Source organism: Myxine glutinosa, chromosome 7, assembly GCF_964187855.1.
Source record: "Myxine glutinosa chromosome 7, kmMyxGlut1.1, whole genome shotgun sequence".
In the NCBI taxonomy this organism is placed as follows: domain Eukaryota; kingdom Metazoa; phylum Chordata; class Myxini; order Myxiniformes; family Myxinidae; genus Myxine; species Myxine glutinosa.
The window spans coordinates 45,543,017-45,568,578 of record NC_136267.1 but is presented as its reverse complement, the minus strand read 5'-3'; the positions used below and the strand labels follow the sequence as shown (position 1 = coordinate 45,568,578).

The 25,562-nt window shown below is 38.5% G+C and overlaps 1 protein-coding gene across 1 annotated transcript in view; it reads right to left on the bottom strand.

The window, feature by feature from the left end:
- Positions 1 to 13,505: 13,505 nt before the first annotated feature.
- Positions 13,506 to 25,562, bottom strand: part of SLC6A5 (solute carrier family 6 member 5) — a 29,363-nt gene continuing 17,306 nt past the window's right edge. The window contains exons 7-11 of the mRNA XM_078781599.1: positions 25,087 to 25,218; positions 23,787 to 23,886; positions 20,623 to 20,723; positions 17,666 to 17,833; positions 13,506 to 16,408 (exon numbers count right to left, since the gene is read on the bottom strand). Coding sequence (XP_078637725.1) covers positions 16,253 to 16,408; positions 17,666 to 17,833; positions 20,623 to 20,723; positions 23,787 to 23,886; positions 25,087 to 25,218 — 657 coding nt within the window. The 3' untranslated portion in view covers positions 13,506 to 16,252. The remainder of the gene's footprint in view (positions 16,409 to 17,665; positions 17,834 to 20,622; positions 20,724 to 23,786; positions 23,887 to 25,086; positions 25,219 to 25,562) is intronic.

Below are 25,562 nucleotides of genomic sequence, written 5' to 3'. Positions count from 1 at the left end.
CAGGTGGAGGTGCCTGAGCACCCAACAATCTACAGCAACCAGGAAGAGACTGATACTTGGGTGGTACTGTACCTCCATCACGCCGCCACCCTCGGATACAAGAACGCTGTGGTCAGAACCCCTGACACAGATATCTTTGTGATTCTTCTCTACTACGCTCACACCATCAAGCTGACTGTATAACTGGATACGGGGTCAGGGAAACATCGACAACTACTCAACCTCTCTGAGCTCGCAGAATCCCTGGGAGAAGACTACTGCGGCACTCTTCTTGGGTTCTATGTATTCAGTGGAGAGGACTGCACAGGTTCCTTCAAAGGCAAGGGGAAGGTGGGGCCCCTGAAAAAGCTGGAGAAGAACCCCAGGTTTGACAAGGCCTTCAGGCAACTCGGTGATGACTGGAACATCAAGCCACAGGTGCTGAAGCAGTTGGAACAGTTCACCTGCCTGATGTACGGACAGAGTCGAGAGTCTTCAGTGGACATCATCCGTACCAAGCTGCTGCGCAAAATGGTGGGGGAGGACAAGAAACTCACTTCCAAGTCGAAGGTCGACCTGGCTCGCCTTCCTCCCTGCCAGTCTGCTCTGAAGCCGCACATCCAGCGTGTGCACCACCGTGTTGCCTTGTACAAGCGAGCTGACGAACCCATTGTAGAAAAGCCAAAACCCTACGATGAGGGGCAGGGATGGATGAGGACTGACGAAGGCATGTTGGAACTGGTGTGGTCCTGCGGTCCTGTCCTACCAACCTCGCTGGTTGATCTTCTGGACACTGAAGATCGTGAAGAAGAGGAGGAGGAGGAGGAGGAAGAAGAGGACGAGTTTGACTTTGATGATTTCATTGAAAGCGACGATGAATGATTGATCTGATAGTGGACCTGTGATCGCAAAAATAACACCATTTGTGAAATCATTGCCCTGAAAAACCCCTCTTAACTTATCGACAATATTGGCTAAGATACAGCGAAAAATCAAATTTTTGGTAATGCCGGCACTTTAGAATTTACATGTTTACATGCCAAGGACACACATAGTTACTTCAGGAATGGTCCTTTAATGATCCTTGACCCTTAAAACATGGGTCTAGACACCTTAATTGTGCAGTTATGTGCAATATTGGCCGAGATATGGCAAAAAAAAAGATTTTTCGGTAATGGCGGCACTAATTTGCATAGTAGTATGCTACGGACACATGTGGTCACTTCAAGAATAGTTTTATTATAATCTTTGACCCTCAAAACATGGGTCTAGACACCTTATTTGTTCAGTTATCTGCAGTAATGGCTGAGATATAGGTAATGGCGGCTTAATTTGTATAAAAATGATACGTGGGACATTTTTACAATTTGTTAACATAGCTCATCGTTTTCTACGCATTTTTTCTGATCTCGAGACGTCGATTAGAAGTTGATTTCCGGGGGGTGCACGATACCCCTTTCTTCCCACTAAACTATGCTGTGAAGCAGGTGAAACGTCGCCTGAGACGGGCCTGCTCTTGCTTATTTGCTCAAATTTGCGGAGTGGATCTCGTTTTACTTTCTGGTTGGAAGCACCTTTCTTAAAAAAAATTATATATATATATGTATATATATATATATATATATATATATATATATATATATATATATATATATATATATATATATATATATATACATCCCACCAGAAATGGTTGAGGAAACTGTGCCCCTTATGATTGTTCCATTGTCATCTGTTAAAATTTGATCAACATCACAGTTTGGCTGAGGTTATTGTCCAGAACATACCTACAAAGCTTGATGAAATTGTTAATGAAGTCACATAATGTGTCATCTATGTTACATTTATTAAACTAGAAGAACTTCCTTCCTGCAATTCACCATCACGTTTACCTGCCACGTAAGCAAAAACAAAACGATAATTTTCTTAAGACTTGGTTTGATAAATTGTGCTGAAAATTTTGTATTGTGCTGATAAAATTTTGAAATAATAGTTACATGTAGGAAGCTATGAACTTAACCAGAGATCCTTATTGATCCAGACAAGGGTTAAAATTTAAAAACTCTTGAATTCACACATGTCACGGGTCATGTAACAGTTTGTGTAAAAACACTCATTTGCGAACAACACTACCTCAAATGCACATGACAAACACAGAACATTGACATTGCTTTTGGAAGCTTTTGTAGATGGGCATAATATTTCACTCAGAAACTGAAAACACATTTCACAAAACCATGTACACACATCGATACTGTTCAACATGATGGAAGTTTAGCTTTGACAACAGTGATTGCAAACACGACATATAGCATCAGGATACAGATGGTGACCAAGACGTATAGCAGATTCGATAAATGAATTCACTAAACTAATTGACATAACAGGCAAACGTTCAACGAAAAGGAAATACAAATTCAATGCTTCATGAATTTGTTATCTGTTCATATGCATGGCATGGCTCAGAGGCTTGGACGTGGAAGGGTAGGGGTGGGGGGGGGGGGGGGAGGAGACGGAGGGAGTGTCAGGTGTAATGTGTATATGAATCCTACCAATAAGTGTCTGTATGAAAAATATGCTGTATATATACACAAAGAATTAAGTTAAGCACCCCTACACAACGAATTAAGGTAAGCACCCCCTAATATATATTCTTTGTGTATATGTATACATTGGCATATATTCTAAGGTATGTGAGATCAAATAATGATTGGTATGACATTAGCAATTATCCATTGATGAAATGCAGATGAGTGCACTCGTAGGGTTGAGTTGGGTTGAGTAGTGATCCGATCACGTGGGTCCTACACACGTTATTGACGCAAAGATCGCTAGAGGTCTTCTCAGAACAATGACTGTACGTTAGAAAACATAAACGTCATCCACACTGTCCGTGATGGACCTATAGCTCCATACTTAAATTGAGGTGAAAATATGCCTAAAATTCCCAAAAAATTTCACCTTAAATTATTCAGAATAAAATATTGAAAACGGCATGCTTGTTATGTTTTTATGTGACCATAATATCACTTCTCCAGAAAATATAGCAATATCATGGGTATATTACACTGTTTTGACGACAACAAACTTGTAATGTGCGAGGTTGTAAAAAAACGGGGGGGGTGCTTAACTTAATTATTTGTGTATATATCTGTGCTACACCGGTGATTGCTGCAGGGGTCTTGACAAACAGGGGAGACTGCCACTAATTCACTGTGAATATGTATGTATTCTGTAAATGTATATATTTATATTTATATGTATGTATATATATATATATATATATATATATATATATATATATATATATATATATATATATATATATATATATATATATGTAATAGGGTGGCACTAAAATAGGGGTAAAATTTCAAACATGAAAATTATGGTCTTACCATTCAAAGTGGTTCCATTTATTGTAGAAATCACACACGTAAAATTTTATGGAAATCGTATAATATTTAGGGGTTGCTCACCGCCAGTATATATGTATAATTGTATAATTATGTAAATATATATATATATATATATATAAATATTATTACTGTTATTATTATTATTATTATAATTATTATTATTATTATGGAGCGTGGTGGCCGAGTGAGTTAGACCGCGCGTGTTGGGTTGACCACGCCAGTAGAGAAACTTTAGAGGCCGTGAGCAACCTCTAAATACGATTTGATCACTCTGAAAATTTACCAAGAGTGTTTTCTCATGGGATCAAACAAAACCAGACCCTGAGACCTAAAATTATGAAACATTCGGTTCTTTGTGCCACCCTAATATATATATACGTATATATGCAAGTGTATACCTCCAAGTTCATTGTTTATTTATTCATTATACATTTCCAAACTTCTGGGCCAAGTTGTCGTACCGCATTGTTTTCACATGCAGAAGGTCAATGTCACAATTAAAACTTTCAATTCAAATTGATGTAAAAACAAGAAAAAGCGGTGTTTTGGGAGATTGAGCATTGTACATGATGCGACGACCATGGCCAAGACGGGGGCGGAGCTGCGCCTGCGTATTCAATGCTCTGATGAGAATCAAATCGATTGCATTAAAATATCTATTGTCCATATGCAGAAGGGAAATCAATACACACAGGGTCCATAATCTCCGTGGCACGTTATTTTGTCTAAGTAGAGGACGCACGATCCTATATAACCTTAAACAAGGAAATGAGGAGGCCATTTGCCCCATCATTGCCGTGTTGTACACCTAAATTAGTTTTTGCTGCAGGTGTAAAACATCCATATCTGGGCTCAGACGATTTTTTTTTCCTGGTCGTTTACTCCCATTGCTCATTGTTAATCCAATTATCCCTCTGTTTTATCCCTCTGCACTGCTGTTGGTGTGTTTCTCCCCTTTCCACTTTTTTCCTGGCTTTACCTATTTATGACTTAATCTTAGCGAACAACAATCTTCTTAATATTCTACTAAAGTCAAAATAACCCAACCTTGATCTTATCGAGTTATCTAATTTTGTCAAGTTGTAGCCGACTTCTGGTGATATTCATGATCAGCTTTCTCCAAACATCCTCATCCTGCACTGCTTCCTGAAGCTCTGGGCGAAAAATCTTGTTGTAGTCTTTACTCCATCCATCCAGCGCATACAAGGGCTGTCACTTCCTCTTCTTCCCTCAACCACATCCAGCACGGTTGACTTCTCTAGACTTTCATTTTCTGCGCGCATGATGTGTCCAGTATGACAGTTTCTGTTTTAGCATTAGCGCTTCTAATACATGTTGGTCTAGTTTCTTCAAGCACTGATTTGTTCGTTCTTCTTGTAGTCCAAGGAGTTTTTAAACAATTGTCTCAAACATCACATTTCAAAACTGTCAATCTTCTTCCTTTCATTCTTCTTCACTGTCCATCTTTGTCTTCCCAGATATTTATCAATTCTGACATTGCTGTTCTCCCCAATGCTAACCGTATATTAATTTCTTGTCTACATTTTCCACTCACTTCAAACTTAGAAACCAGGAAGATGAAACTTTCCACTATTTCCACGTCTCCCAATCTGAACACGTAGATCTATTCAATCGCCAAGATTTTAGTCTTTTTTATTTTTAAGTAAATACCAGCCTTTCCACTTTCCTTCTTCACTGTCTGTACCAATTTCATCAATCCTCTTTACTTTCTGTCAAGAGTTGTATCATCAGAATACCTTAGGTAGTTGCACATTTTCCTCCAACCCTGACTCTCCAGCCTCTATGTCATCCAAGCTTGATTTTCTTATGATGTACACACGATACAGATTGAATAACTAAGGGGAGAGAATGCACCCCGTCTGACCCTTTTGCCAATCCAAAACCATTGTCTCTCCATATTCTCTTCTTACCCATCCTCTTGTTTTGTGTCGGGCTTCTTATCAGATATACCAGATGCTCCAACATCCCCACGTCTCTCAGTATAATCCACATCAATTCATGATCAACACAAACGAAGGCTTTGCTATAATCTATAAAACAGAGATACTCCTTCCGTTGGTATTCCTTTGCTTTTTCCATGATTCACCACAGATTTGTGATTTGATCTCTCGTGCCACTTCCGCTTCTGAAACCTGCTTGCTCAATGGGCATTTCTCGCTTCATGAAGTCTATTCTGTGTTGAATGACATTTAGTAATATCTTGCTGGAATGTGAAATCAAGGCAATGGTTCAGTTATTTGAACATTCTCTTGCATCCCATTTATTTGGCAATGATATGGATACTGACTGCTTCCAACTTTTAGACCATACAATCCTGCTCCAGATCTGTGTACAGGTAGCTGCTAAAACTTTGACTGACTCCTCCCCAACTACCTGAAAGGGTAGTCAACTACCCTAATCAGCACCTGGTACTTTTCTATTTGCCAGCTCTTTCAAGGTTCACAATCTATCACTATTGGTTCTTGCTCATATTCTCTTTCTTCGAAGGTGTCCATCATATTGCCATCTCATTTGTTTTGAGTTTCGGGATAGTCCTTCCATCTTTCTTTCACCTGTGTTTCTTCTGTCAGATCTTTTCCTGTTCTACTCTTAAGGACCCCAATCCTAGACCTGAACTTTCCTGTGATCTCTCTAATCTTAAAAAACAAATTGCTCTCGTCTTTCCCACTTCCTCCTCTTTGCAGGCTTCTTTGTAATACTCCTCTTTGTCTTTCCTAACTTGTCATTGAAAGTCAACATTTATTTATGCATCGTGTAGGCTCATGGAAGAGTGAGGATGTAGAACATATTAGTACACAGCATTACAAAGGGAACAGCAGTTGAAAAGGGAAACGCCAGCAGCATGATGGAGGATAAAGTAGACTGAGGTGGACAAACAAAGGATACAGGTAACAATGTGCGGTAGGGAAGAACGAAAGGGGTGGACAAGATGGATGCATAAGCAAAACTTTGGGATGGGTAGGGGTAGTTTAACAGGTGTAGAAACGATCATGGATTTGGATTGGGGATGACCTGAGATGGCGGTGAACCTGAAGACTTGGAGGAAAGAATGAGATTGAAGAGAGTGTGGAAGGTGGTTCGACAGGCAAGAAAAAGAGGAATAAATGAGTGGATGTGGTTATAGATGGGGTTATAGATTTACACAGTTTCACTTGGAGGGGGTTGCTGGGGGACCACGTGCATCCTGCAGTTACCTGAGGGTGTGTTTCAAAGCAGGCAAAGCAAGGAGGGGGCAGAGGGTGCAATATGAAGTGGAAGAAGACAGAGCGACCCCACCGACCTGTGAGCGATGGCCAAGTGATAGGACCATAGACTCAGCTTCATTGGGGGAGATTCCAATTTGATATTGAAGGTCTTGGTTTCCTTGGTGTCAAGCTAAGCAAGATGTCAGGCAGGGGCACCAGCCCAAAGGGGAGGGCAGTACTCCATCAAGCTGTGAATGAAAGCCTTCCAGCAGGAGAATGTCAGTTGTTTTAAAGCAACTGCCTCATCACAGGATTTAGAGTACCAAGAGTAAGATATGGGTATGATAGCTGAAGAAGGGATGAATCTGTGCATAAGAGAGAGCAGGTTTCTGTGGAAGAATTCCCAGACTGAATTAATATCAGGGGTGGTAGATATATGAGACGAGTCCTGAAATGTGATGGCTGCTTCCAGTCACTGCCAGTTTGCCTGAATTAAACTGCCAGACTCGCTGGCGCTGGGGCTGTTCTCTGAAAATGGTCAGAGAGATGTTGACCCTCACAAGCACATGATCAGATGAACGAGTTGGGGCAGAGGAAGAGCAAGATACATTGGCAGGGAAGTTGGTCATCACCAAATCCAGAAGGGAAGATTGAACCGGAGGGAACAATAGCCAGGGAGAAACACTAAGGAGTCTGCAGGGACATCCTGTGGGAGGAAGGATTCTGTTAAACAGATAATTTCTGGTTTATTGGCAGCAGCCTGGATTGAGAGATCTGTCAGATTGGAATAGAGGCCCTGGATGTTTGAGGTCCACGCAGTTAAGGACGGGGGGAGAGGAGCAGCTTAATGTCCTCTCTTGATGCTTCTTCTGTCTAAATTATATATTGCCTTCTGACAGCCATTTTGCCTTTTTATTTCTGCTTGCTTTTGGGATGTTGTTTTTGGCCTCTTCTTTCACAATTTCTTCAACCTCTTGCCACAATTCGTCTGGCATACTGTCAATCAACATAAGATGGAGAAGGGTCACCTGATCGACAACAGAATATGGAGAAGTACAATGCAATCTGCCAGACACAGAATGTGAGACATTTCATAAGCTCTTTGCTGCAAAACTATGAGTCAAATTGAGAAAGGTGAAAAAAATATTTAAAAAATAAACCCCGACGAGATATGACCTTGAAAGGATATCTAACAAAATACAAAATAAAGGCAAAAACCGTTTTTCAGAGCTGGACTTGGTTGACAGAATGCCAGACGAATTGTGGCAAGAGGTTGAAGACATTGTTTATGTATATATTATTTCTGGTGTTTATCCGAACCCCATTTTCCATTTTTTAAGTGCACATACATATCAATCAAATGATGTTTATGGTACTTGTGACATCATGTTAATTTAAGTGTACTGGCCTACGATTAACAATTTTTACGGCATAGTCCATCGGGCAATGCCATCTGGAACAGAATTTGTCTGTCCAACTTGTGTATATAAGTACGTCCCTCACAAACGTCCACCAATCAGAGCTGAGGATCTGGTCACGTGACGGGGGGACAGCAGATCCTCCATTCAGCAGATCCAAACCTGGCTATGCCGTTGTTAGATTATCGGTCTTGTTATGTTCAAAGTAACTTTATCTACCCGCATTGACCATGGGCATTGCATGGAAGCTTCTGGAACAAGTACCTGTCCAAAAACCTCACCCTATTGGCACTCTTTTCCACCCCTCTCCTCCAGCATCACCACATCTTCACACCCACACTACAATCACCCTTGCCACCCTCATCTACCATCTTCACACCCACACTACAATCACCCTTGCCACCCTCATCTACCAATTCTCACCTTTTTATCATGTGTGAGCAACATATTGATGAATAAAATTATTCAATTAAATGCTTTAATTATAAACAGATGCAAATTGTTCAACAACAATTAACTCTAGAAATGCACAAATGTGCATTCTATCAACATATTAGAACAATTTATGTATATATATATAGTTAATATTTGACTGACTTTAAGGTGTCTATTGGTAAAACAATGAAAAGGTGTTCGTGGGAAATACAGGACAACAGAACAAAAAATGACAAGTGTATATAAAGGGCATGTGTGAACAGATATAAAATGCTGCCAAACAAGGTAAATGTGAAAGAAAAGTGCTGGGGACTGGAGAGAAGAGTCAATGAGGATACAAAAGGTCGTGAGTATGAATGAGTAGGGGACAATATCAGATGCTGGAGTCTTGCCCTATTAAAGGAGTGGTGGGAATAATGAGACAGTGGTGACTCAGGGAGGTTATTTCACAAAACAAGACAATAAATGGTTAGATGTAGTATTGATTCGATGAAGGGAAGAAGGTGTGGGCTGTAAGATGAGTGTGTGCAACCTGGTGAAGGGTTGTGAGAGCTAAAGGGCTGAGAGGGTAAGTATTACATTACCATATATTAGGCAGCGAAAAATAATAGGACATCAATTTGGCTGCAACAGGATGGCAACAGGCCTTGCATCTCCAATCCATTTAAACTCAGACAGCAGGGGATAGTTGGAGACATTCTTGCGTGAATTAAATTTAAACTGTCAATTAGCATGCAAGTGACACTGTGTTACGTTTCTGATAAATGTATTTACGATCACTTCAGTACAGTCTACATGTTATGTGTATTGCGATGAGCCAGAAACTTGTCTGTAGGGTGGGCTGGTGTTGCTAAAAAGAAAAAAAAATTAACATTAGCTGACTGCTGCTGCAGGTATCAATGAGGAGCTGATCCACTGCTTGTTCAGTTGGTGGTAATGTCTTTCACAGACTGCAACTAAAAGCTATAAATACTTATTTAAACATATAGCACTACATTAATGTAGTTGGGCTGTGCCATTTCCACAAATATATATATATTAATTTATTTATTTATACATATATATATATATATATATATATATATATATATATTTGTATTTGACAGTGTATATATATGTCAGAAAAGAACGCTCTTTTCTCGGATTTTTGATTTTTTTGTTAATTAGTCTACGGTGCGCCAATTTAAAAAAGTGCTGACTGCATTTTTTTATTTTATCAATATTGTGATGCCATGAATTTTGTATCGATCTGCAGGCCAAACCATAAGTCAGATGAGCTTGATACCTTGTCAAGTAATATAATATGTCAATGTGAAGTAATCGCTAGTTATAATACATCATACATTTGTCATCTGACAGTGACAGTATATATATATATATATATATATCATCGGTCCCTTAAAAGCATCCATGGCATCTTAAAGAAAAATACGTACTTTGTTTACATACATATAGTGGCATCGAACATTGCTAAGCTACTGGTATCTTGCAAAACTTAACATTGGCCTTTATCGTGTTTTGAAACGAAACTTCATTTTAAATAGCCCGTTTGCCATGCAGCGGGAGACAGAGTTTTGCAATTGTGTGTGTGTGTGTGTGTGTGTGTGTGTGTGTGTATGTGTGTGTGTGTATGTGTGTGTGTGTGTGTGTGTGTGTGTGTGTGTGTGTGTGTGTGTGTGTGTGTGTGTGTGTGTGCCCACCCAGGCTATTATATCTTTTTTACCATTTGAGCTTTGTCACAAAATTTTCATTAAACGTTTATTATGAGAATATGGAGAACTCAAATTCATAAACTTTACATTCTTTTTTAACTGTTGTTTTTTATCAAGTTTAGTTTGTGTACAAAGTGAACGAGGACGGGTTTGCATTTTAAGATAATTTCATTATTAAGTGCAATGGAGTTTGTAAAAGCCTAAATTAACCTGCGTAGTTGGTATGTATACAAGTGTATCTGGCTTAGTGATGTTGGGGTAATCATACGGTTGTGGAGCACATATTTGAACTACAGTGCACAGATTGATCACACAGATGAACAAGACAAATACTTACAAGTTGTTGATTACATAAGAAATGGGATTACACAACAACACAGAACCGTTACCTCCCTAAGCATGAAGACACAGTTAATAAGCGACCCATAAAGCCTAATAATGACATTGTGGTGAAACAAGATGGCCCTGACTACATTTATATCCACAAGGAATTGAGTCTACATTTATAATACATTATACATTTCTACACATGGCTTCTGACTTGCAATTGCGATTTTATTCATCATTTTGAAAATATCTGTCGTAATTAAAATTACAACTTTTGCATCATTTTATCCTGAGGCCCATTCATGAAAATAAACCTTCCAAACGCATCAGGCTTTTTAACCTTCCGCCTTCTTTCCTATGCTGTATAGTGCAGATTAAAGCTGATATGCAGATGTGGAATGGATTTCTTCCTTCCTCTCCGATATGCTTATGTTGATGACGGCAATTTTTGCATTCAATGAGGTCAATGTTTTGCATAGCAAAATTATTGCAAAATTGCATAGCAAAAATAATCATAATAGTGCATGACGTTTGGAGATGCATTTGAACAAACAATACGTCATAATTACTCCACACTTTAAGATTCACTAGGAAACCAAATTAAAAGCTTAATTTCAGACACAACATTTAAATAGAAGCACAGCATCAATCCTCATTTTATCAAATACAGGTACTTCATTTAAAGCATATATGAGTGATGTAGAATGAAAGTCTTAATGTCTTAATGGGGAAAAATATGTTCTGAGCATAACATTTTATTGCTTATTGCACTTAGACCATAAAAGGTAACAGGTGTTTAAATTTATTTCCTATTCATAGATAATTACAGGAAAGGTCTTCATGAGTTTTAGCTTGTAATTATTTTTTTTTTTGTAAAGGTGCACACATTTAAAATTTTTATTGTATTTTGGATTTGATCTTGTCTTAATGCAATCTAGCATTCACAATTTGTATTGATTAAAAGGGTAAAAAATAAATAAATAAATAAATAAATATGTCACTCAATATGTTATTAATCCTTTTTGCTAACAAGTTTTAACAGATTATTTGCTAACATTCTACTCATTATAGGCGAGCAGGATAACCTAGAGGTAAGAACACCCGCCTCAGCATCAAAGTGTGTGCCGTCCCTCCCTCGGACGGACGTTAAACTGGGCGTCCCGCTTTCCTTCACAAAGAACAAGTGAGCTACCTCCGATACCCTGAACCAATTACGAATTCCTGTTCTAACCTACTCAGTCAAATGTCAGGCCGGGCCAACCGGTTCGTGAAAGCCTTTTTGCCAAACAATTTCCCGACCAACTACAGGAGGTGACCATAATGGTTGCCGTCAAAGTCACAAATTATACTCACTAATTTCAGATATGGCTTCGAGGAATTATAGTAAACTATGTAATACAATGAATGAGTTCAAAGTTTCAAACCTACTAGTTATGTGAGAAAATCTTTCTAGTTACAAGCTGTCGGCAAGCATTTAAATTTAAAATGGGATTCCCTACAATATCACTTGAGTAAAGGAAACACAATTCTTAGCTAGAGTATGAAAGCAAAGTTCTCACTGCAGAGGACACAATCCAAATTAGTACACAGATTTTTGAAATCCACATGAGATTTCAAATATTTGTAACTGCTCATGTTACAAAAACTTTTCAGTTGTACACACACACACACACACACACACACACACACACACATATATATATATACATACATATGTATATGTTGTTCACCGAATTACGTACCTGAAATTATTTTCACAGGACCTTTTTAGCATCTTTAAACTGACAACTTATCATTCTTGTTTTGGTAGCATTCACTTGGTGTGGGAAATATATTGCACATCCTCTTGATACATTCAACGATTTAAACATTAAGTAGAAGGGAAAACGGAGGATGATGTGAGAGGTACAAGCTGGGGGTAGGGACAGGATGACTATGATTGCAGTTGTGTAAGACAATGCAAAAAAGATACTTGAACTTCTAAGAAGACATCAAGAGACGCATTACACATTTTAAATTTGGGTGAGAAATTTAGATTAATAGGATTATAATACAGAAACAGCAAAACACGTAATAATAGATATGGTATTTGAACAAATCTTCATAAAGTGACATTATATGTCCCTCTGCTTTCAAACCTTAACTGAATCATCCGATCGTGAAGATTCTAAGTATAAACCTTTTAAAGATTGCATTTCCATTATAACCTGCTCTCTTGTTTTCTGGCACATGTAGGTTCCAGAAACCTATATATGAAATATACCTTTATGTTTGTCTTTACTTTGCACAGACACAACACAGACGATGCAGTTTTACCTCTTAAATTCAACAAGTGGGTCGACATGCACTGTATATGTGTGAAACTGTTAACCAAGGACTCCTATTATTTAAAAAAAAAAAGTTTGGAGTCCAGCTAGTTTAAATAGGTGTACATACTAAAACCTTTGTCTAAATATGGCTCTCAAGTTCTGCTCAGTTTCTATACAATGTAAATTGGACTAAATTAGACTAAGGACAAGAACAGATCGATTTTAAACACAAACAGCCAAACACAAACAATCACACCTGTACACACACTCACAGACAGACACAAATAGACATATAGAGTATCTCTTGTTAAAAGTTTTAAAATCACTAGAACTACTGCAGCATGATTGTTCACTTAACGTCTCAGGTTTATATACCGTCACTGGCCAATCCAAAGGCTAAACTTTGGTTGGTTCATTTCCATTGCATGAGTCCGCAGCACAAAGCACCGGCGATATTAATCCTCCCTTACATAAACCACTTGCTCCCGAGAATAATGATGATTGTTATTAATTGTTTAAAAAAAATATTCACTCTTTTTACGTAACATGCAAACCATACATACGTACAGACAACGATTCATACTGCTATTGGAGAATATACCCTTACCGAGTTTTATGATCTACTATTCGATGTCAAGGTAACCTTACAACAATTCAAACAGAGCTACTGAGATTAATTTCTAATGTTTGATTTTTTTTTGAATTTCTCTTTTATTATCTTCATTTGTAAGGGCTGGTTAATTAGACTACGTCTCCTTTGAAAGTATTTTAATAATTGGGCGAGTACTCCATTATGCTTAATGCACACAGTTGCAATCTTATTTTAAAATACAGAGAATCAAACAGCCTTTGCTATTTTGCATTGCAATTTGCAAATAGACAAAATAAATAAATTACATATAATACAATAACATGAAAAAATAAATAAATTACTTTCATGACTGAAGGTTCATGATTATTAAGGTCTTGTCAAACTCTAAAGCTATAGCCATTGCATGACTCTGATCATTCAAAAAGTTCATGGGTAGGGAGATGCTAAAAATACAATATTATTTATTTCGTCAATGCTACCAATAATATTGCACAAATTAAAAATCCACTACGCATAAATTTCTCAAGTTCTCCCACATTGTCTTGTAAACTCAGAACAAGCCTCAATAATTTACACAAAATGAAACAGGACATGCTTGGGAAGTTTGTCCAACCCTGCTTTTTTCAGAAATTAACAGCTCCACCTGTACCAGATTGACCCCCTATCGCAACACATCACGTCGCATCATCATCGAAGCATCACATTTGATATTAATCCCTGCTCAGTGGCACCATGTCGCTTATAAACGGTACATTGCACCAGTGTGCGCATAGCCGACATCTGTGCAATTTGGAATCACGGGCTGCAAAGCTCTTTATGCCAAGGAATGTTTTGTGATTTAAAGCAAAAACACAGTTGATCACGGCAATAGCTGTGAACTGTAGCTTTATGTCACTTCTGATTATCCAAGCAAAAGTGAAGTAGAATTGTAAATATTAGGTGATATGGCTGCATGCTTTCAACACCTTGTTGCTTCATTTATGTTAAATCTTAAAAATAAATAAATTGTATGGTCGTGGAACTAAGGTTTTCAAAACCAACGCCAAAAAACCAGCAACTGACCACAACCACAACTTCCTGTTGGACATACTTAGACAGGTCTCGACTAAGACCTGTCTTGATGCTCTGGAAAACAAAAATTAAAGTTTGGAGGAAAACAAATATTCAAAAAAAGTTACTGTCCACTCAGCTTTGCAAATTATTCAACACAAGTTTCGTAAATTTCGAATTTGCAACCACGCAAGTAACATTGCTTCGAGTTACTGATCAACTTACATCTCTCTCATGTTGATATAGTAATGATTTTTTAACTAGAATAATAATAACTATAATTGACGTTTATTGTTAACGATACAGGTATTAGATAAACAATCAGAATTTTGGAATAAAATGACAAAATTACTTAATTCTATGTCATCAGGAAAGTTTCTCAGCTAAATATATTGCACACGTGTAGTATGCTTCACATATTAATGAATTACATTAGAAATACTGCTTTGTTGGAATGTTATAATTGTAGTTATGGACGCCATAAACAATAAATCCACATTGGCATTTGTTCTGTGGGCCTTAAGCTACTTTATATTCGGACTTGGAAACACTTGAAGAAGATAAGGATAAGGATGAGGATTGGATTCATTTTGAGCCAATGCGGTTTGGCTTGATCAAGGTTTGGATAATTTATCTCGCACAGTAATCTATTTGACTATGCGGATACACTATTGTTTTTTCACATTATTGTTTGAATAAATAAAATAATCTTTTCTAAACTTACTGTTATGTTGTTGTTTGGATCCCTCTGAGCTAAGATAAATAAATATCAAGTAACATTCTTTAACAAACATGGAGTTAACAAACAACGCCGCACTATCCGCAACATTCCAGACAACCTATCATTTATAAACCTGACTGGAAAAGATCTCGTGATCTAGTTCTTGGCAGTGTGATAAATGCATTGCTGTTATCTTTTTAGAGCAATTGCTTTACAAACATGAGCTGCCAAGATCGTGTTTGCTGTTATCAGCGGAACAGAACATGAGCCGTCACCTTGGGCTCGTTAAAAACAAAATGGCTGCTTTCTTGTTGAGATATTATGTTTGCTTGCATGTTCATTGCATATATATTTAGACAGTGTTACATCAAATCCATTACCAGTGCATAGAATCTTTGTCTACATTTGAAAAACAATAATTCATCACTTATCACTGCGCATGGTGGCCTTTCTTGGTGGCTTACCTGCAGCTCACATTAATTAAAGAAATCTCCAGCAGCAAAGTTTCGGATTTTTTCATTCTTGGTTTCCGATAAACACCAACTAAATCAGTAAGATCTACTTTAAGAAATAAAGTTGGGTGAAAACAAGGAGTTGCTAAATGTGATAAACATTTAGCAACTTGGATGATTATAACTGCGATAAACAAGAAGTATGAGACAAGCGACAATGTACCAAGCGTAAGTGGCAATGTACCAAGAAAAAGTGACAACATAATATAACAATAAGTGGCATAAAGGTGCCAAGATGATATAAAAATATCCTCACACTGCCTTTCTCCTGGGAAGTTAGGAATGAACATGGAATATGACAGTGAGGGACTTTAGAAACTGAACATCAGGTTGGAAGCCACAGAGCAAAATTGGGTATTGCCTGAGAAGATGCCTCAGTGCAGTTTGCCACCATGGATTTCCACCGAGAATTATGACCGGTCAAAAATGACCACTGTCACCCAGTATCCGTGAGAAAATTAGTATGAGAACAAGATTGGTTGTCTGGAAGTAAATATTGAAACTTGAGAGATATTTTGCAAAAGCTGTTGGGTAACAAGGAGGCTGCAAGAAGAGGTCAGACCCATGTAGCCTCACAGCTCGTCTTGCATCATTGATGGACGGGGTGAAAGCTTGAGGCCAAGAGAGGATGTGCCCAGAGGGTCCATCTGATGTTTGTATCGTTCACCACGATGTTTGGCCAGAAATGGGCCCCAATCAGGTTGTGGCGAGCAGGCAAGCTTAAGACGCTGCAAAGAAGGCAAACATTAAGAGATATACAATAGATTTATATAATAGGTGATATGTACCTAAAACTACACTTTACTTCATAGTTAGCTCAACAAAATGGCGAGTACAGAGGTAGTTACTGGAATACTTCATTTACATATGCAGATACATCTGCTATATAACAGAGCTGTTGGTGTGTGTGTGTGTGTGTGTGTGTGTCTGTCTGTGTGTCGCCATTTTTCTCAGAGATGGCTGAACGGATCTTCGTAAATTTTTCAGAGGTTCATCAGTGAGTGACTGGGAGTGATATAGGCGAAAAAAAAAATTATGAAAAAAATAAGTTCGTTTTTTGGGATTTGTTTAAAATTAAAAATTAAAAATAATCGCTCGATAGTGCTTAAGCATTTTTAAATTAATGATAGTTATACACAAGTACACATTCGCAAAAATAAATACAAAACAATCACAGACATTTGAACACAAATAAATCAAACAATTCCGGAAGTGTACGAATTTGGTAGTAAGGGTTCTTCTTCCTGATCGGCATCACACTTAACTCAAACGTGATGAACACCACATTCACCAGCATATATTCAACGAAGGTGATGAACCCCGTTCCTCTCCTGCCTCCCCCCCTCGAATAATTTTGGATCAGCAATAGGTCAGCTGCACCCACTTCCCACAAACATACTCCGATCAAATTTGAATTGGAATGTTTACTTTACAAGGAAGTTATTTTACAAGAACCCTGTTTAAATATGTATGTAGAGTCGAGGGTCCTTCTCTACTTTTGACTTCACTTGTAATCGTTGCCACCATCACTAAGTTTTGGCATTGTGCATGTTGTGCTAGAAAGGATCAACACAGGTCATCACAATGGAGCAATACCCAAAAGGAGCAATGCTACAAGTTTACATGGATTTGACAGGTTTACCTGAACAAGAGTGCACATATATTGGCCTTTTCCCAATTACGTATTTACCGACATTTCATTTTTAATCCTAAAATTTAACTCTTCTTGTTTAAATGATGTTTAATTTAAATGAAAGAAGTTTAAATGAAAGAATAAGTCAAGAAACTTCAAACTTTGTTTTCTTTGTTAATCCCGCATTAGTTTTCTCCTGGATTAAAGACTTCCATTGCCATATATCTCTGTCCATTCGACTAACTTCCTTGTTATGTCCTCTCCTCACTCCCTCCAACCCCCCCCCCGCCCCCCGCAGACCTTTCCAGCCCACCCCTAAACCCACTACCCTCTACAAACACACTGTATTTACCTCTACAAATCCACCTGGAGCCAGACACATCTTGACAATACACATGATTGGGATCCATATGACAGAGAGAGCCACCAGGAGCCAACCGCCAGCCAATGCCCACGAAGGATATTTGTAGTCACCATATGTCATCGGTTTCCACTGGTAGAAGCTGAACAGTAAAATGAACTGCAAAGGGTTAAAGTTAGGTCCATGTCAGTGATGGCTTTAATTACAGCGAGGATACAAACTCACATTACCAGAAGAATAATAATAATCGATCAAACTAACAATGTTCAACTAATCACGTCGTGACTCGAGTGCACAAATATTACGCATTTTTATTGTCATGACAAAATTTCTCCCATATCAATAGCAGTAATAATTTACTATAATAAACAATCTGTAGAAAGTATATAAAATTGGACAACCAAGTAAAAATACCTTTGGAATAATTTCTCATGAGACCTGATGAAAATCTCACCAGATTTCACAAGAAATAATAGGAGACTTTTGTAAAGGTGCACATCACCCTGAAAACATTCAAATAAAATATTATCATGACAAAAATATTATTATCAAATATGTATATATATATATACAGTCACGTGAAAAAGTAAGTACACCCCATGTAAAGTTTTGAATTTTTCAACATATTTCAACATACAGCGATTTGATCTTCATTTCAACAATATTGATAGATAAAGGTGATATAATATAACAAATATCATGAAACATTTACATTTTGTAGTCCATTGTATAATTTAAATAAACATAAATGCAAATTTCGCATGTGGAAAAAGTAAGTACACCCCTTCATTTATCACTACTTCAAATACCTAAAATTAGAATGAGGTGAACCAGCTCAGGTGCAAGTGATTACAAAATCGTCAGAGAGGATCTTGGAAGAACCTGTCTTATTTAAACCTCAGACATTTAGTTTGGTTTGCTCTTTGTTGTTGAAGTGTGCGGCGTCACCATGCCTAGATCAAAAGAACTCTCTGAGGCCGTCTGAAAGAAGGTTAGAGATGCCTACGAGTCTGGGAAGGGATTTAAAAAGATCTCCAAACAATTTGAAATCAATCATTCGACTGTCTGGAAGATCATCTACAAGTGGAGAAGATTCCAAACAACTGCCAACTTGTTCATGCCAGGCCACCCCAGCAAGTTCAGCCGGAGAGCAGACCGCAAGATGCTGAAAGAAGTCTCTAAGAACCCCAGAATGTCATCACGGGACCTACAGGTAGCTCTTGCCACTGTTGATGTCAAAGTGCACGAGTCTACCATTAGAAAGACGCTGCACAAATTTGATCTACATGGGAGGTGTGCCAGGAGGAAACCTTTGCTGTCCAGAAAGAACATCAGGGCAAGACTAAAGTTTGCCAATGAACACCGAGGAAAAGACCAGCACTTCTGGAACAATGTGCTCTGGACAGATGAGTCAAAGGTAGAGCTATTTGGCCGCAGTACCAGAAGACATGTTTGGCAAAAACCAAAGACAGCATTTGACCACAAGAACCTGATACCAACTGTAAAGCATGGTGGTGGAAATATTATGGTTTGTGACAGCTTTGCTGCATCAGGGCCTGGGCAGCTCACCATCATAGAATCCACTATGAATTCTTCATTGTACCAGAGGGTGCTTGAGGATAATGTGAGGCCATCTGTTGGAAAGTTGAAGCTCAACCGAAGGTGGACCTTGCAACATGACAATGACCCTAAACATACCAGTAAATCCACCAAGGAATGGCTGAAAATAAAGACATGGAGGGTTCTGGAATGACAAGTCAAAGCCCGGATCTAAATCCCATCGAGATGTTGTGGGGGGATTTGAAACGAGCTGTGCATGCAAGAAACCCCTCAAACATCGCACAGCTGAAAGAATTCTGCATGGAGGAGTGGGCAAAAATTTCTCCCAGTCGATGTCGGAGACTGGTAGACAGTTATAAGGAACGCCTACTTGAGGTTGTTTCTGCCAAAGGGGGCAATACCACCTATTAGAGCCAAGGGTGTACTTACTTTTTCCACATGCGAAATTTGCATTTATGTTTATTTAAATTATACAATGGACTACAAAATGTAAATGTTTCATGATATTTGTTATATTATATCACCTTTATCTATCAATATTGTGAAATGAAGATCAAATAGCTATATGTTGAAATATGTTGAAAAAGTCAAAACTTTACATGGGGTGTACTTACTTTTTCACGTGACTGTATATATATATATCTCTAATAAAATAAAATAAACAGGGAGAAAAAGACATAAAATGTTATAGCCCCCGTGGTTTTAGTAATTTTGTTGTACAGAGTTAAAGGCTTGTCAGTTGGCCATCTTTGGTCGGTTGACAAAACAAAATCTTCTGCATATGTGTACGCACTCATGTATTGTCCTTGTGCCAAGTTTGAAGAAAATCGGACCATGCATGTTCGAGAAATGGAGGGTGACACATTTAATTAACAAAATGGCCACCAGTCGGCCATATTGGATGTGATCTTGAAAAAAATGAGGTGCATATGTAAGCCATACTTCCTTATCTGTGTCCCAAGTTTGAACAAGAGCGGTAAATGCATGTCGGAGAAATGGTTGAGGACCTGTTCAACATTGGGTTTTTTACAACTAAAATGTCCGTCAGTCGGCCATCTTTGATTCCGTTGTGAAACAAAATGATGCGCATATGTACGCCGTTATGTGTTGTCTTTTTGCCAAGTATGAACAAAATCTGTGTATACATCTCCGAGATATGGTTGCAGATGCACGGTCACACGGATGCACGGTCACACGGATGCACGGACGAGACCAAATTCACAAGCTCCCATTTAAGACCAAGTCCAAGGGGGCTAATAATATCAAATAAAATAAAATAAGGTTGCTCGGTGTGAACATGATTACCTTTAAATACCTGTAAGATGGTTATTTCAAGGGTGGCAAGCCAGACATGATTAGTTCAACGATGTTAGTTATGAAATTGTTACCGTAAGGATGGTAGGTGTGACAAAAGCCCAGCAGATACGCCAAAAATAGCTGGGTTGGAATCCAATCATCATCTCGATGTCTTCACAGAAACGTTGCAGCCCTGGGGGCAGTATAGGAAGAATACAATGTCAGTATTTGATTGTGTCTGGCACCATTACTGCTGTCTTGTTCAAGAGCCTGATAATTGCATCATCTTTTTAGTGGATTAACTTCGTGAACCCAAAGATACTCGTCAACATGGAGCTGTCTGTAGCTAACTTCTCCTTAGATACTGGTGCAATACGTTGTGTGAAGGGTTGTAAAACATGCTAAACTCATCATTGAGTGTTATAGGTATGTTAATTAATTATCAAAAACCTACAATTTTTGCAACTGCTTTCCTGATGCTGGTCAATCCCACACTTCCTTCCAAGGCTTCAACTTGGCGTGGCACCATCATCTCGTTTCATCCTCCACAGGTTACTCCCGCCTCACCCTGATATTCTTACTTCAATGAACAATACTGAATCCAATTCTCTTACGTACAAGTTATTGGGCTTCCTCCCCTCATTTCTCTTCTCTTTTCCTGCTTGTTCATTCCCTTGCTTGATGTGTCCAACTGTGGCCCCACTTCCTGGACCTGTCTTTTTACCCTTCATCATCTCACTCTTCCACGAGGAAAAGTTGGTATCCCCTGCCCCACCCCAACACCTCACTAAAAAAAGAGGCTGCTATATATCCAGCCCAGGGATCACCATTATGAAATATAGATTTATACCAACAAGTCATCAATCACATAAAATTATTTCTGCACTTCTTTGTGCAAAAAAACCCAACTTCTGCCACACATGATATTTTCACAAGTTTACAAGCTATTTTCAATCATGGGTTCAATGCGGTACTCTTCCATTGGCCTAAAAAAACACCATTCTCACAGAGTGTTGGTGCTGGACCTGACCTGGAGTCATTAGCCCATCCCCTGCGCAGCATGGCTTCTGCAATCATTTCTGTGTGTCTGTGTATGTGTGTGTGTGTGTGTGTGTGTGTCTGTCTGTGTGTGTGTGTGTGTGTGTGTGTGTGTGTGTGTGTCTGTGTCTGTGTGTCTGTGTCTGTGTGTGTGTGTGTGTGTGTGTGTGTGTGTGTGTGTGTGTGTGTGTGTGTGTGTGTGTGTGTGTGTGTGTCTGTGTGTGTCTGTGTCTATCCATAACTTTTTTTCCATTTGAGTTTTGTCATCAAATTTTCAACAAATCTTTATCTATCTATAATTCCAGTAATCTCTGTCTGTCTGTCTGTACGTCTGTACGTTTGTCTGTGACCGCTGTTTCTCGACAACCACGGGTCCGATATACTTTTAACTTGCCAGGTATATTGCTGGGGACCCGAGGATGTGCCTTTTCAAGGTTTCATATTAATCGGACAATTACTTACCGAGCTATGTCCAAAAAACGATTCAACCAATCAGAGAGCAGCGAACGATCGCGTGTGCCGAACGTGGCGGGCACACTCTGCCTCGGATGGCACATTTGACAGCGTATTCATTTATTTCACGTTTGCAAACTATGTTGGCGTTAAACTATGTTTTACAACTAATAAAAACGAATTTGCGATTCATTCGCTTTCCTGCGCGTTTGTGCACGCGATGGCGATTTCTTTACCAAACTCCGGAAGCCGTTCGCTTTGGACCAAACCATTTCATGTAAATAGAGGGGGGGGATTGTCACCACTCGCAAGCCGTTCGCTTTGGACCAAACCATTTCATGTAAATAGAGGGGGGGGATTGTCACCGTACTCGCAAGCCGTTCGCTTTGGACCAAAGCATTGCATGTAAATAGAGGGGGGGGATTGTCACCACTCGCAAGCCGTTCGCTTTGGACCAAACCATTTCATGTAAATAGAGGGGGGGGGATATAATTTTAGATATAGATATAGTACGGGCATGCCCTAGTTATTATAATATGGCGAAGGCAAATTAATAATTTTGTCAAAAGGTCAAAAAGGTTAAAGGTCAGCGTCACCTAAAATCACCAATTTCCATCCAATTGACCTGAAATTTCAATTTACCATTTGAGTTGTGCCACCACATTTTCAACAAAGCTTTGTTATGATAATATGGATTATACAAACAAAGAATTTTGTCAAAAGGTCAAAGGTCACATCACATAAAATCGTCAGTTTTCATCCGATTGACCTAAAATTTAAAGAATTTGCATATTGGGTCACATAATTGAATCACCAATCAAAAGCTAGAAGCCGATTGTTTTGTTTTTTTTAGATCAAAAGGTCAAAGGTTGCGTAAAATCATCAATTTCCATCCAATTGACCTGAAATTTCAATTTACCATTTGGGTTGTGTCACCACATTTTCAACAAAGCTTTGTTATGATAATATGGAGAATACAAACAAATAATTTTGTCAAAAGGTCAAAGGTCAACGACACATAAAATCGTCAATTTTCATCCGATTGACGTAAAATTTAAAGAATTTGCATATTGGGTCACATAATTGGATCACCAATCAAAAGCTAGAAGCCGATTGTTTTTTTTTAGATCAAAAGGTCAAAGGTGAAGGTTGCGTAAAATCACCAATTACCATCCAATTGACCTGAAATTTTAAGAATTTGCATATTAGGTCACTGAATTGGTTCACCAATCAAAAGCTAGAAGCTGATTTTTTATCTAAAGGTCAAAGCTGCATAAAATCATCAATTTTCATTTTGTATTATTAAACTGTTTTCTTTATTTTGAGCATACAGAAGAAGAAGAAGAAGAAGAAGCAGAAGAGGAAGAAGAAGAAGCAGAAGAAGAAGAAGAAGAAGAAGACATCTGAATACAAACTGACGAGGACGGGCTTTGCATTTTCAGATGTTTTCTAATTTTTACCTGGTTTTAATTCCCCAACCACAAAATTACATTCATTACAAGTTGTTGCACATCATGAATTTGAGACAACTCAGGCGAATTTTAAACTTATTTATTATTATATCAATATAAGGCTCGTCGTGGAGTTTGTACATAACTCACATGGAGGAGGATGACATGAGTATAAATGAGTGAACTTTTACACAAATTACATGGATATTATTAGACAATGGACAAATACATATGGTATATGGGATTTGAAACTGGGTTCACCACATCATGGAGCCAGGAATTCAGATGGGAATGTTAACTGTAGCGTGTGTTACCGTAAATGTAGGATATTCCTACAAGCTCGAAAATGGCAATGATGAGCAGAGAATACGATGCAGCGTAAGTATCGACGAGCTGTAAAGTGTAGATTCCACTCTGCAGACAGACAGAAAAATTGTACAGCTTCGACAAATGTATAAGAATGTTATTCGACTGCATTTTATAACTAGAGAGGTCAGAAAACACGATATCCCAACGCAGTGTTCAAGTACAATACTTCCACCTGAATAAAATAATGATTTTAAAGATTGTTGTAACACATCTGTATGGTTTATCACCACTGAAGCAGTCTTATACACCATCCTTATACACCGCAATAAGACTGTGTTGAGTCACAGATTCGGAGTTGGAGACTTTATTGATCACCATAGAACAAACACAGCGTCAATCGGCATCGTACATAGCCATATTGGCGGCTTCTTCTTCACCCCGATACTGCTGCTCACATGCCCCTCACACTTCCCAGGGGCTGCGCTTGACACTGCTATTACATAAACCACCCGACAGTACAGAACATATCCGAGTACTGCAAAACTGGCAGGATAAGGAAGCATTATGAAGGCGAATTGTGCTCTACAGTGTTTAAGTATATAATTCAATTAAAATGAAAGTTTAAAGAGATTTAAAGGCATACAAATAAATTAAAATGGTGGTAAAACCCAGAATTAACCAGTGTCTATTACATCACCATATTTAACACATCGCATTAGTTCATCGTGCCTGTTGTTTGTGTCCTTTATAACGTCCTCAACACAGTAAAGTTCCTGCTTGGAATAATTTTTACTTTGGTTTGTGTGTGTGTGTGTGTGTGTGTGTGTGTGTGTGTGTGTGTGTGTGTGTGTGTGTGTGTGTGTGTGTGTGTGTGTGTGTATAGGAGTGTTTGCATGTATATGCGTAAGTGTATGTGCATGAAAGTTGCTGTTGTTAACCGTTATCTCCACACGTGGGTGGGTTCCAGGAGATAGAACAGAGACCTACCATGTCTCAAAGTATCCACGTGTGTGTGTGTGTGTGTGTGTGTGTGTGTGTGTGTGTGTGTGTGTGTGTGTGTGTGTGTGTGTATGTGTGTGTGTGTGTGTGCTTAATATCCATCCACGCATGATTGTTGACTGAAAATTTAAAAACAACATAGTCCGAAACATTTGACCTCAACTCCTTGAAGGACAATAGAAAGTCAAAATATATATTTATTGAAACAAGCATTTTCACTAAAACTTTTACACAACAGTTATTCAGGGTGCTCAAACGGAGTGCAAGTCATGTGATCCCATAAGAATTTCCCAGAATACGTCTTACCTCCATGACCATGGGGAAGCCAAGCAGAAACATGAACGCACAAGCAACGAGTGTAACCAGCGGCTTCTTGGGCCGTAGAAGGTGAGGAAACTCATCTGACACAGATGTAATAATAGTCTCCAGGGTGGCAAACTGCACATACCACCACAACATGACCAAAATAATAAATAAACAAGAAGACGTCATGCAGAGCATGATACTTTACTAAATCCACCCACCCCCCCCCCCCCCTGAAAAAAAGGTTGCAATTGATCCGCAAATTGTCCATTTCATCAATATCAAAATTGACGATCTTCATCAAAGGTCGGGTCAATAGGATGAAAAGTGATGATTTTTAGGTGAAAATTTGATTTTAGAAGATTGACCTAGTGTTGACCTTTGACCTTTTTACCTCAAAAAATAGTTAGTTTCCCAATTCAGTGACGCACTATGCAAATGCTGTTCTATTTTCAAGTCAATCGGATGAAAATTGATGG